Here is a 14,190-nt window from a genome sequence, read left to right on the forward strand (position 1 = left end):
CAGCAATGAACCTCCGGGTTCCTTAAAAGTCAGTAAGTAAGAAGTTCTGGGTCACTCAACTTACAGCCCCGATTTCATATGTTATCTACCAAAAATGTGAAACAAAAATGAGTTGCTTTTTAGTTATCACAACTTTAACAACCACTCATAAGCATGATGAAAAAAACAATCACATTTCAGTCATCTTATGATCTGTCATTAGACCTGTTTCTTAAGTTATCTGATCTTCAGTTGGAAATACAACTCCTCTCCCTGCCTTCTAGGCTGTATTAAACTCGCATATGTAATTGCTGACTACAGACCACTACAGCTCAGACAGCAGCACCAAGATTAAAAATGAGTGAAATAGAACAATGTGCATAATTTTGTTACCCACGATCATTCGAGTCTTTTAAATTCATTACTTTTTGTTACTTATTTTATTACTTTCGTTATCGGTAGTGAGGAGGATAATGTTTACAAAGAATATTTTGATGACAATGATTATATCTAAAATTTAGCACTTACCCCAAAATTCTCAGACTGATTCTTCAGTGTTTCAAGTTCCATTTCTAATTGTTGGATTTGTTGCAGCTGAAATAAATAATGTATATTAATGAATACATTTTAAATAACCTACAATTGCTCAATTAGTAATTAAAAACTATTTTTGTGTTCCAAAAAATACTGTTCTTAAAATAATATTACTAGCACAATAAGATGATCTCTTATTTACACACAACAAATAAACCCTTTACTCACCGTTTTTTCTCGATCAGTCTTTGAATATTTAAGGCGAGTTTCAAGTCCTCGAATCTGGGAGTCTACAGTATTCAATTCAGACTCCTTGCGTGACCTCTTCATAGAATCTCTGAGCTCTTCAGTCAATTTTTCCTTTTAGAAATAAAATCAAATTTTAATGTAAAATTCAAAAAGAAACTGTATACAACTACAATTTCCTTAAAAATAAAGTATGCTTGGAAATAAATTTCATCTATATTACTATTGAAGTATACTGGATTATTTGATCCTGTTACAAGAGCATATCTCTTTTCATTTGATCCTATTTCATGAGCAAGAACTAAATTCTTTCATTCATTAACATATGAAGAGGACAGGAGAAAAACGTGGTAAGTCCAAAATTAATGATTATCTGCTTTAGATGTCAAGTATATTTGTGTAGTTAAACTGTACAGAATAACAACCTCAATAGTTCAAAGAAATTTTAAGAATGATAACCCAAAGACAACAGACTCTAATGGGTCTTGAAACTTTTCACTTGCTCTCCTGCAAAAACAGTAAAACGTGACTTAGCAGGTTTTTCCCTACTCTTCAATTATAGAGCTGTAAATTTTCATACATTTTTATTGAATATATGATTAAATGGTATGTAGTAGTTTTTGAATGAACGTATCAATAAAAGGATTTACACTGGATGAATGGGAGTCATCAGTACTACAAGAAAGAATGATGTGATGATTGATGATGATGAATGTGACAGCGATGATAGTAATCAGGGAAGGAATTTGAAGGTAAAGTTAACAAGTTAATTGTCTATTTTAAGGCACTACTCTTGCAATTAACTGCCTAAAGATAAAGGAAGATGTCACAACAGCTGGTCACAGAAATCAAACTCTGTACTCAAATAAGAAGTAACTATGCTTTCTCAACAGCTTCCCCATCTGGTATGTTTACACATCATATGTTTAATGAATACAGTGGAACCTCAATGCATCATTCCAGTTATCGTCGTTTTCCCATCTTTTTCGTCCACCTTTTTTGGTCCTGGAAATAGTCCCATATAAACAACATTATTCTTTCCTGGTTCTGTCATTTCTCGAACTATCGTTTTATCACATCGATCGTTCAGAAATCACAGTCCTGACACCATATTTTCCTGCATGGATATTTTTCTTTTACTTTGAAAGAGCGAACTTTTTGCTCTCCATTATTATCTTTGAAGCAAGAGGATGCAGAAGACTGCGATCCAGAGACTGTGTCAAACTTCGCGGAGAAACGTAAAATGTATTACGCTGCCATGATACGTGATGTGATTCGTCCTCTTAGTGCAACGCGCAAACTCTCTTACTACTTTATGATCAAATTTTAACTTCAATTACACTACTTCCATTATTGTTTTAATTCAATGACACTACTACAATTTATTACTGTTATATTTACCTGACAATTTTTCTTAGGAATTACTTCATGTTTAAATAGTAATTCAATTACACTACTTCAATTATTATTTATATATTTATCTGACAATTTTACTTCTTCCTTCTAGCAATTATTTCACACTTAAAGTTAGCTCAGTTATTTTTGTTTCAGTCTAGGTGGTGTACAAATGGAAAATTTATCTTTTTTTTAGTTGGTTATTTAACAATGATGTATCAACTACTAGGTTATTTAGTGTCGATGAGATTGGTGATAGTGAGATGATATTTGGCAAGATGACGCCGAGGATTCACCATAGATTACCTTGCATTCACATTATGGTTGGGGAAAACCTCGGTAATCAGCCCAAGCAGGGATCGAACCCGCACCCGAACGCAATTTCAGACTGGAAGGCAAGCACCTTAACTGAATGAAAAATGAACCGTATGGTAATCTTCACTAATATTTAATACACAGCATTATAAACTTTGCCTTGATCAATAATATAATCTACCTCATTACAACTGCATTAATATAAAATGCAAGAAAAGAGAAATTGTCCACCTTGAATAGCTTTCTTCCCCACAAATGTCCTATCAAATTACAAATGCTGATACCATTACTTCATAATTCTAGAAAATTACAAAAATGAAGTATTATGTCTTACAGTCATTACAAAAACAATGAAGAGTAAACAGAATAAATGCCTTTCCGCCAATCAGTAAATCTAATATATTCACAATTTGAAAGATATTACACATTTATCCTATATGTCTTATACTGTTATTAGAAACATAAATTCTTTATCTAGTTTTGCGTCACTACCTCCTGCATTAAACCATTTATTTTCACTCTTTACTTATGCATGCTACAACCTTTCAAAGGGACAAGTCTTGTATGAATAAGACACTAATACAAAGTGAATGTCACAAACCTTGGTAGCTTTCAGTTGAGACATATGTTTCTCATCCCAGCGCTTGGCTTTTCGAGCTAAGTCCAGACTGCCACCAGAGATAATACCAGATTTCTGGTAAAATGTGCCATCCAGAGCCACAGCCTACAAAAACAATAACAAGGAGACCAATCAGTAAAACTAAATTCCTAAATCAAATGGGACCAATATTTTAGCACAAAAATAACGCAATGAAGTTTTATTATACATGAATTTTACCTTTCCATATACAGTGTCATAGTATACTTTGCATGTTTCCTTCCTATTAAAAGGAACTTACGACCACAGCTGTGTTACGAGTTCTCCTAATATGCCTAACATTGTTTATGCGGATTTCGACCATGGTCTGAGATAACAAACAATAAATACAAGACAAGTGGACTTACCCAGTCCACTAGGAAAGGAGTTAAGTTTTCTGCTGAATCTAGCAGTCAGAACAAGTTATATTATTTTTTGTGGTGATCATGTGATTGGAATGGATGTTTCTCGATTTACTATACAACAAATGATGTTGTTGTTGTTGTTGTTTTCTAATGCCAGGCGTTTGACAAAGTCATTTGGCCTCTTGCACTCCAATATTTTTCAAAGATATTATCATGACCAGCCACTGAAGCACAGATTTTGAGGTGTTCCGAATCCATTTCTTGGTTTGAGTTGTACAATGGACAGTTAGGGGACTGATATATTCCAATTCTATGCAGGTGTTTAGCCAAACAATCATGGCCTGTTGCCAATCTAAATGCAGCTACAGACGATTTTCGTGATAAATCGGGAATTAACTGTGGATTTTGATGCAGAGAGTTCCATTTTTTCCCTTGGGATTGTGTTATAAAATTTTGTTTGTTGAAGTCTAAGTATGTAGATTTAATAAATCTCTTCACAGAGTAATACGCAGATTTAGTAACAGGTCTGTAAGTAGCAGTGCTGCCCTTCTTTGCTAAAGCATCCGCATTCTCGTTTCCCAGGATTCCACAATGGGATGGTATGTTTATTTTCCCATGCACTTAGGAAATCTGCCCAACAAATGCAAAGGCTTAGTAACCCAACACTGCATAATCCTGTTAGAAAATTTGGAGACACTGGGACTGTAAAAAAAAAGCATGAGACAGTGACACTTTTTACACAGGAAACCCTAAACAATTTAACAAACCAGACAGATCATCCTCTTGGTTGTCCACTGCACAATAGGGATATCTTATGCGAAGTTTTATCGTTAGATGGCAGGAGCATTCCATGTGGCATAGGGCTATATTATGTCATATGCTACAGTTCATTACGTTCTCCCACTTGTTGGTTTTCTGTGCGTGTCAAAATTATGTTTATAATTATTTTGTATAACCTAGTATAATTTAATATAATTCAGTATTTTCTTATCTCATAATCTAATTTAATTTACAATAAATAATAGCGTAAACTTGTATAATACTGAGCTACTCCCCTGAAGAGATGGATGGCGAAATCTTCAGTGTGTAGAATAAAGATACAAGTAAATTGAATGTTCACAAACCTAAATGAGAAGTTTGAGAATGAGGTGCATGAATAAAAAAGAAAGATCTTTGTCGAAGGTGAATATTGCCTCTTCAACCATCCTTAACCTAAGTATTGTAAGTAGGTACCTTACGCGATAAATGGGATATGCAGCCAACAGTGTCTTTTTTTTTTTTATAGGGAAGGTACTATGGGGCTTGAATTCCTCGTACATTTTTTCTGTAATTACAGAAAGAACAAACGCAATTTTTAATAGGATGATACAATATGATCGTAATAAGTTAGTATCACTATTATGCGTGCGTTTTGTAGGTTAAGGACATGCAGTTTTGAATACTATGTATGATGATTTTGAAAATTTGAAGTTAAAACATGGTTGCAATAAGTTACATAGTCTATTATTTATAGGTCTATATATTTTTTTCACTATGGATCGTTCTAGATAATAAATATCCCAGTTCATCGAGAGTTTACTGTAGGCTAAGTATCTTCCATTGCAAAATGCAGTTCTTTTTGTTTAATAGGCGTAATTTAATTAGTTATACTTTTTTAAGGTTGAAAGAATATATTCAGAATCTTTCGGGACCTGATTGAAGGCAAAAAGCTTTCCCTGGTTTTTACATATAGGAACACAACAAAAATTTGGCATTTTGAGTTGTTTTTAAGAGTATTTAATATACAAATAGACTACGTAAATCCTCAATGTTTATATATGGGAAAACAAATGCACACGCAAAGCGCATCCCTCAAAGTACACGTGCGCTATCTGTTGGTGCTAGTTCAGGATATCTCTATTATTGCATGATATTCCATTGTTGAAGGTAATAAGCAAGCAATAAAATAAAATGAAATTATATTTTATACATTTTTTCGTGATTTCAAAAAGCCACGTTCAGAATTTTATAGACCTTCATAGCTGGATTTGAACCCTCAGATCCATCAGCTAGTGTTGTAACAATAAGACCTAACCTACAACTAAGGCCTGTAACACACTACACCGAGAACTATGAACTGCGTAATGTGTGTGGGGACAGCTTAGCAATGCTCTGGTCTTTATACTATAGTGGGAATTGTGTTCCTACACAGTGGATCCATCTGTGTATAAATAAAACACGACTTTTATTATGCCATATGGAATGCAGCTCGACATCAGTTGATAAATGACTGATCAATTTTATTCATCTAATATAAATTTTATAGGCCTACAATACAGATAGTTCAGCTGTGGAAATGAGAACTACAGATGGTAAATTCGAGCGTAACTCTGAGTTAAAGGAAAGCTCAACAAACATATTACTTATTTCTTGCTGTAATGTTTTATGGGCCTAAAGGTACGGTCACACATAGCTACTTTTGCAGCGCAACTTTTGTACTGCAGCTGCAAAAGTTGCGTGTCGTGTTCACACATAAGCCAAAAGTAGCACGCTGCACGCTACTTTTCATGCTGCGCAACCAGAGTGCTGCAAAAGTTGTAACTGGAGGTTGCGAGTCTGTTCACACACAAGGCGCTACTTTTGCAGCCGCAGTCATGCTGCAGGTTTCCATCTCCGTGTTGACTTCTCAATATACATTTTGTGGTTAAGTTCGCATTATTAAGAAACTCATGCGAAAGCTTCATTATCTATTATTTGCTTTTCTGTCATATCTAGTATTAAGAAATTGACATTATTTTTACTATAAAGCTTTCAAAAACGCCTATATACTTAAATGATAACCAACAGTATATTCACGTAATCAATGTTGGCAAACCTCCTGTTTGGAACTATGCTACGGAAACTTTAAAAAATGAATTATATCGTCAGCAATTATGCTCAGACTGTATTGTGTATTTAATAACTATTACAAATAATTTATTTTCATCACATTTAACATTAAAATATATCCAAACAATAAAAGTATCATTGGCACATTTGGGTGGTAACACTGGTTGCAACCGCAGCAAAAGTTTCAACCAAACCGATTTAAAAAATGCTGCGGCTGCAACCCTGAGAACCCTGTTTACACGTCACTACTTTTAAGCTGCGTGCAGCATGGAAAAGTAGCGGGCAGCAGGTTCGGCAGCTGCTACTTTTCGGGTTGCACCGTTGTTCACATGTCACAGTACAAGAGTTGCACAGTTTTTTGTACTGCAGCGCTGCAAAAGTAGCGATGTGTGACTGTACCTTTATGGAGTTGTATATAAAATACTTACATCATATCTGTTTTTATCCATTTCATATGCAACTTTCATGGCATCTTCCGGAGTTTCACATACAAGGGCATTGTTTGTGGCAAACAATACAGCACGTTTTATATCCAAAGGATCATAATGCAGCACATCAAAGAGAAGTTTCACATTACGTGGCTCCTTAATGTTCCTACAGAAAGACACAAGTGTCAGAAAGAAATAATTAACTCTAATCACATCTGTAATTACTTTAAAAATGTGTATTCTGCACATCTGTGAAGAATGCACTGACTCTACATTAAAGTACCCAATTTTATTATACAAATCACAAATACGTCCAAGTGACAATTTTTTGCCTATAAATCCTGTAGACCTAGGAATTTATCTTCCTTTTGTAATGTCAAAGTGTGTTTGCCCTTATGAAGTTAAGTACAACCTCACAAAAACATATTAAAATAAATTGTTCAATATTTCAAGGTGTTATAAGATACTTACAATGTGGAAAAGAATCTTTAAGCTTTGAAACATAATCTCTCTTGTTTTACAAATATGATGTAGACAGACATCTCACCTTAGTCTTTCTTTCAGAGGTTTGGCCTGAATGTAGTCCAGAGGAAGAAATGTTTCAGGTTCCAACATCTGTTCTTTCAAGTACTGAATGCACTGGCGAGCAGTCTTCTCAGTATCAACAACAATTGCTTCCATGTACTTTCCAAGGACCTTGGTTATAGCAACATTGTATCGCTTGTGGATGGGTTGGCACATGTTGATCATACGGTCAAACTGTAAACCATAATTTTCTTTTAAAATTATATCAATATCACATGAAAGATAATGAAATCAAAAGGCGTGTACGCTATCTGCACATTCTGCCAGATACTCGGTTATATTTCCATTAAAACATATGATTAAAATATAATAAAATGCAAGAAGTATTTTTTTCCCCTACTCTAGTTATAAGAAACTCAAGTTTTCAATTAATAAATCATATTTAAGTTTGATAACAGTACATGATTATTACAAAATGTCAGCCTAAATCAATCATTACAAGAATTCAGCAAGTTTATATTTACTGCAATGTCCGCATAAAATGCCAATTGTCTTTCAATCACTCTTTCACATACAATGTATACCTTCTTCTTTGTAAACATAACTTATTTGTATGTGTACACCTATTATTCGATTTATAACAACTGATGTCATTCTTAAAACACAAACAATTAGGGAAAACACGGGAATTTTACTGGAAGCAAGTAAAGAGATAGGTTTGGAAGTAAATCCCGAAAAGACAAAGTATATGATTATATCTCGTGACCAGAATATTGCACGAAATGGAAATATAAAAATTGGAAATTTATCTTTTGAAGAGGTGGAGAAGTTCAAATAACTTGGAGCAACAGTAACAAATATAAATGATATTCGGGAGGAAATTAAACACAGAATAAATATGGGAAATGCCTGTTATTATTCGGTTGAGAAGCTTTTATCATCCAGTCTGCTGTCAAAAAATCTGAAAGTTAGAATTTATAAAACAGTTATATTACCCGTTGTTCTTTATGGTTGTGAAACTTGGACTCTCACTTTGAGAGAGGAACATAGGTTAAGGGTGTTTGAGAATAAGGTGCTTAGGAAAATATTTGGGGCTAAGAGGGATGAAGTTACAGGAGAATGGAGAAAGTTACACAACACAGAACTGCACGCATTGTATTCTTCACCTGACATAATTAGAAACATTGAATCCAGACATTTGAGATGGGCAGGGCATGTGGCATGTATGGGCGAATCCAGAAATGCATATAGAGTGTTAGTTGGGAGGCCAGAGGGAAAAAGACCTTTTGGAAGGCCGAGACGTAGATGGGAGGATAATATTAAAATGGATTTGAGGGAGGTGGGATATGATGATAGAGAATGGATTAATCTTGCTCAGGATAGGGACCAATGGCGGGCTTATGTGAGAGTGGCAATGAACCTTCGGGTTCCTTAAAAGCCAGTAAGTAAGTAAGTAAGTAAGTAAGTTGTCATTCTTAAAATATAATTATGTGCATACAGTTTACAGCAGAACGCCGGAGATAGCAGTCACGTGTGCACAACTCGCTAACACAGTGTAAAGGCTATTGGCCTGAGGAAGAAGCGAAGAATACAGTAAGAGAAGATGGATCAGTGGTTACAGAAAGAGACATCAGGAAATGATAAAGTAAGTGAATTAAGTAGAGAGGAAAGGAATAACAGTGCAGGCTTGATTCAAGTGGAAGTAGAAATGAAGAACCAGGTTTTAGAAAACTTAAGACTAAAGGTAGAAAACATCAGTGAAAAGATAGAGGAGTTGATGGCAGAGAATAACAAATTAAAGAAGAAGATGAGTGACTACGATCTCAGATGAGGAAAAATAACTTAATAATTTTCGGGGTCGAAGAAAGGGGCCGGGAAAAAGAGATGGATACCTTGGAGAAAGTGAGAGATTTATGTGAAGTGATCTTTAATATCGAGTTGAGAGAAGAACATGTCGACCATTCGTACAGGTTAGGGAACAGGACCAAAAGACCTACCTTCTTGAGCTTTAGGAATACAAAAGTAAGGGAAGCTATTCTGAATAACCTAGGACGGCTCTGTGGTTCAGGAGTGAGAGTGGAAAAAGATATGCCATTTGAAGTAAGAAATAGAAGAAAACAGCTACTACCTTATATGAAAGCAGCGAGGGCGAAGGGTCACTTTGCGAAAATGTACGAGGATAAACTGAAAGTGAACGGAAAATGGTATGACCTGGAGTTTTGCCTGAGGAATGAAGATCATCCAGAATTTACATACGATGGCGGTAAGGTTAGCGCACTCCAGAAGGAATGCTGACAATAACAGAACAAGAAACATGGGCACTAGAAAAAAGGCGAGTGGTGATAAAAAGAGAAACCAAGAGTCAGAAAGTGATAGGGAAGAAAGTAGTGAAAAGATTAAGGGTGTGAGTGTAAGTGGAAATCTAGTATATGAAAGTGAAAGCGTGGGTGGAAAAAATAAAATAGGATTAGAAGAAGAAATAAATAGAAAGACAGACAAAGACAGAAATAAGGCAGAGACGAACAGTAAAGAAAGGTCAAAACCTGCGACAACTGAGGATATAGCAGAGATATTTGATACGTTTAAAAAAATGTGGATGTGATCAAAAAGTGCAAATAAAGTGAAAGAAACTGGAAAAGATCGTGAAGTATAGGGGAGAGAGAAAGTGTATAAGCAGATGTGTAGAATAAAATATAAGTAGGCTATTTATAGGAAGTGAGAATAGTGACAATGGATTAAGATTAAGCAGAATAGTGAGAAAGTGAAAGTGAGCGCAAATAGGAATGAGAGAAAATAGTGAGAAAGGGTTAAGAGAAGTGAACAAGTGACAGCATTTGAACGTTGGAACAGTAAATTAATAAACGAGAAAGATAGGAGAAAAGGTCAAAGAACAAATAGGACAAATAATTCAATATGATAATTTATAGAGATAAATTGAAATTGAGACTTTAGTGAATAGCAGTTAGAGGATAAAGGGGGTGTGAAAGTAGTATAGAATATTAGATATATTAGGATTACGGAACAAATAGAGAATAGCAAATGAAATGTAGGAGAAATACTGAAGGGCAGTTTGACCAAGTAACAAAAAAGGTACATAGTGTAATTGGGAGTATTGGTGTAGACGTGTACTGCAAATAATGTGTTATTGTAATAATATGTTAATGGTTTCACCGGATACAGAAATGTGAGGTACACCATTACATGTAAAGAAGTGCTGTGACGAAATATATCATATCATATCAATTATGTGCATACAATCTTGTTCCTGTGTCTGTATTCTCTCTATTAAATTGGATACATAAAGTTTCATTTATATCTGTAAATTTACTTTTAGTTTTAAAAGTGTGAATGTCCCATCACATGTAAGAATCTCATCTCTGTGGTTTCACTTTCCTTCTCTGTTTCATGTAATGCTCAATATTCAATTGCACAAGTCAGTACAGACACTTTCATCATCTCGTAAAATATTAATTGCACATTAATTTTATAAAATACATTACACCAAAAATATAGTTCAAATGAACTGACCTATGATGTCCCCATTACTGACATCAATATCACAGTTATGTATTGAGGATATTGACCCCCTTTGGCTAGATATGTAGCATGTAAACAGTATTAAACTGTTGAGTGTTATACAGGTACAGTCTTCTTAGAAAGGTTTTGTCGCACAGATACTTTATAAATCCCAGAAAGGATACAGTGCGCATGATCAGGCATACAAAAAAACAAAACTAATTGTATTACCTCAATTAATCATTCTCTTGTGAACCAGGTCACTCGTCCTCCGATCATGCGCACTACCTCCTTTCTGGGACTTACAAATATCTGTGCAACAAAATCTTTTTCTATAACTGTACACAAAAGACTCACTCTCCAATTTTGATGTGGCCGAGATATGGGATTTTTACTTCAATCTGCACAGATACAATTCCTTTGTTATGACATGGAATCTTGATTTTAGGTAATTGTCATCATAATTTACAACATCAAGTTTCTACTGTATAAGATCAAGAGTATATGATACAGTCTTGTTGCTAGTTTTCTATTTTCTTCACTACACCGAATATATTCAGATCTGTTTTATATACAGTATAACTTGGTTATAACGACCTCGTTTTGTGCGACATCTCGCCTATAACATCAAATATTCTGTGGTCCCAAATAATTCCCCATAAGACAAATGCTTTCCTACCTTGCTTAATACACAAACGTATATGCGTCTACCTTGCATATAACGTCATTTTCAACCTCAGTTTGGAATAAGATTTTTTAAGAACCAAAGTATTTTAAGAAATACTTACTTACTTACAAATGGCTTTTAAGGAACCCGGAGGTTCATTGCCGCCTTCACATAAGCCCGCCATCGGTCCCGATCCTGTTCAAGATTAATCCAGTCTCTATCATCATATCCCATCATAAGTGCACGCATTTTAACGCAATATGGCCACTAAAAGAAAAGTTTTAACGTTGGAAGAAAAAGTTAAAGCGATTCATTAAGTTGAGAATGGAATTTAAAAAGCTGACATGTGTCGTGAGTTTGGCCTAGTTAATTCCACAGTCCAAACGATTTGGGAGAGCAAGGATGAAATTGTTGCATTTGAACAAAATTGATCAAGCTAGGAGAGGAAGCAATGAAATTGCAACTGAAATAATGAATATAGAACGTAATTTAGAAAGTGTGTATTGGGCAAGTATGAGACAACAGAGTAAAATACTGATTACTTCACTCCAAAGTAGACTAAAGAAGTTTGGTGAGTTCTGAACAAACTGTTTTAATACAAAATACTGAATTTATAATAATGTATTTTATTATGTTCATGATAGGCTTAAAAGTGAATACATAAATCTAAAATAAGCCTAATTAAGTTTCTTGTTTTCCATTTTCCACCTTACTAGACTCATAATATGAATCTTGGTTACTACGACACTCGTTTATTACAACATAATTTTTAAGGTCCTTGGATGTCGTTATAACCAAGTTCTACTGTATATATATATATATATATATATATATATATATATATATATTTTTTTCTTTCAAATTTTCTTTACTCTGTAACTACTTTTAGGTATTATTATACGTTGAAACCTATGAAACTGACGTGTCATAATGTTATTGCTATTGCTTTGAAAACTGAAATTTTAATGACAAAATGAGTACCACATTCTCAAGTTAATTTTCAAAAATTCAGCAAAATTACAAAATACGAAAACACATATGTACTTTTCAGCAAGCTTTTTTTTTTCTCCCATTTTCCATTGAACACTCGTGAAAGTGAGAAGTTTTCATAATTACAAAAATACATACCACACCAGGATATAATCTCTTGAAGTTCTCAACGATTTCCTGCTTTTTCTTTCGGCGAGAATCCTCATGTTTATCAACTCTTGCATCACCCAATTGTTCTACAACACTCTCCAGCTCTCTCTGCAACTCCAGTACCCTCTCCTTTGACATCCCAACATCCGATTGCAATTCCTCACGCATGCGCCTCTGCTCCTCCAATGCAGCTTCACTACTCCTGAAATTATAGGTATGCAACACATGTAAATTGACATTCACTGTAGACTGTCTTCTATTTCGACAAATCTGCTTTCAACTATACATCAAGTGATCTAAGATTCAATTGGATAGGAAATCCTTCTCTTATGTTTACTGTGTAGATGTCTTACAGTAAGCATATGATCAAGCCCACACTACTATAGTCCCGTCGCTCTTATTTCTGGCAGCCAATCACGTTGCAAGTCGGCTACATTTAAACATGTGCGTCTTGTCATTCGCTGTTGATTTCGTTATGGACTTCCTAAGGCTCTATAGATACTGGGTATAATCGTCCGCCATTTTCGTTCTTTTCTTGCCGTTTGCAGCAAGCAGACGAGAATTTACAACAGTACAAATTTTAATTCCGCGCTCTTTTAGATGTATTTGTTTAAAATAATAATAATAATAATAATAATAATAATAATAATAATAATAATAATAATAATAATAATAATAATAATAGAATCGAGGGTAACAATCGACTTAAAGCCATGCAGCTGGATACTCCGGTAATTAAACCTTCAACAAACAGTGCAACATTTGATCCACATACATTAACATTATAGTCAACAATTGATTTCGTTAGGTATACAAAAGCTACCTCAACATTCACTTAGCTATTTATTTTTAAGTTTCTCACATTAAATATTATAACAAGAACGTAATCGACAGATTGAATTTTTTTTCCGGCAGCGAGTCCCACAAAGCGCGGGGCCTGGTGTAACCGCCCCACTTGCCCCACCGAAGGGCCGGCCTTTCTACGAGAATCCACAGTTCTAACAGACCTAAGTTGTTACTCTGCGCATATGTTACTCCCAGTAACTGGGAAACTAGTACGGTACAGATTTTGAATAGGAATCACTTTTAAAAGTAATTCTTTCTAAACATTTCTCTCGCTTTGACTCCCATCTAAAGTTAAAAATAGAAAAACTTTTGAAGGTGTCAATGTCTATTTTGAACATGACACTTCGAAGTTAGTAATTTTTTCTCCCTTCCCAAAACACATTTTGATTTCGAATTTTTTCTATGCTTTCCTTAGATACTTACCTATGAAACCTAAAATTTACAATGTTATTATCATAGGTGCTACGACGTGATAATGTTTAACGGTGCGGAAAATAGAGTCATCTTCTAACCGCAACTGGCAATGAAAGAACTAAAATGGCGAACGATTATATGTACCTACTCTTTATAGAACCACCTCAAAATCTGTGCTTCAGTGGCTAGTCATGATAATATCTTTGAAAAATATTGGAGTGCAAGAGGTCAAATGACTTTGTCAAAAGCCTGGCATTAGAAAACAACAACTCTTTATAGAACCTACTCTTAGTAGGACGTAAGCAAAGAGGCGGA

General features: G+C 34.7%; 1 protein-coding gene across 1 annotated transcript in view; it reads right to left on the reverse strand.

Moving 5' to 3' along the window:
- Nucleotides 1–14,190, reverse strand: part of SMC1 (structural maintenance of chromosomes 1) — a 54,445-nt gene that overhangs the window by 24,106 nt on the left and 16,149 nt on the right. The window contains exons 9-14 of the mRNA XM_069832353.1: nt 12,604–12,817; nt 7,315–7,526; nt 6,768–6,933; nt 3,071–3,193; nt 742–873; nt 508–573 (exon numbers count right to left, since the gene is read on the reverse strand). Of these exons, the coding sequence (XP_069688454.1) occupies nt 508–573; nt 742–873; nt 3,071–3,193; nt 6,768–6,933; nt 7,315–7,526; nt 12,604–12,817 (913 nt within the window). The remainder of the gene's footprint in view (nt 1–507; nt 574–741; nt 874–3,070; nt 3,194–6,767; nt 6,934–7,314; nt 7,527–12,603; nt 12,818–14,190) is intronic.

This window comes from Periplaneta americana, chromosome 8 (genome assembly GCF_040183065.1).
Source record: "Periplaneta americana isolate PAMFEO1 chromosome 8, P.americana_PAMFEO1_priV1, whole genome shotgun sequence".
Classification (NCBI taxonomy): domain Eukaryota; kingdom Metazoa; phylum Arthropoda; class Insecta; order Blattodea; family Blattidae; genus Periplaneta; species Periplaneta americana.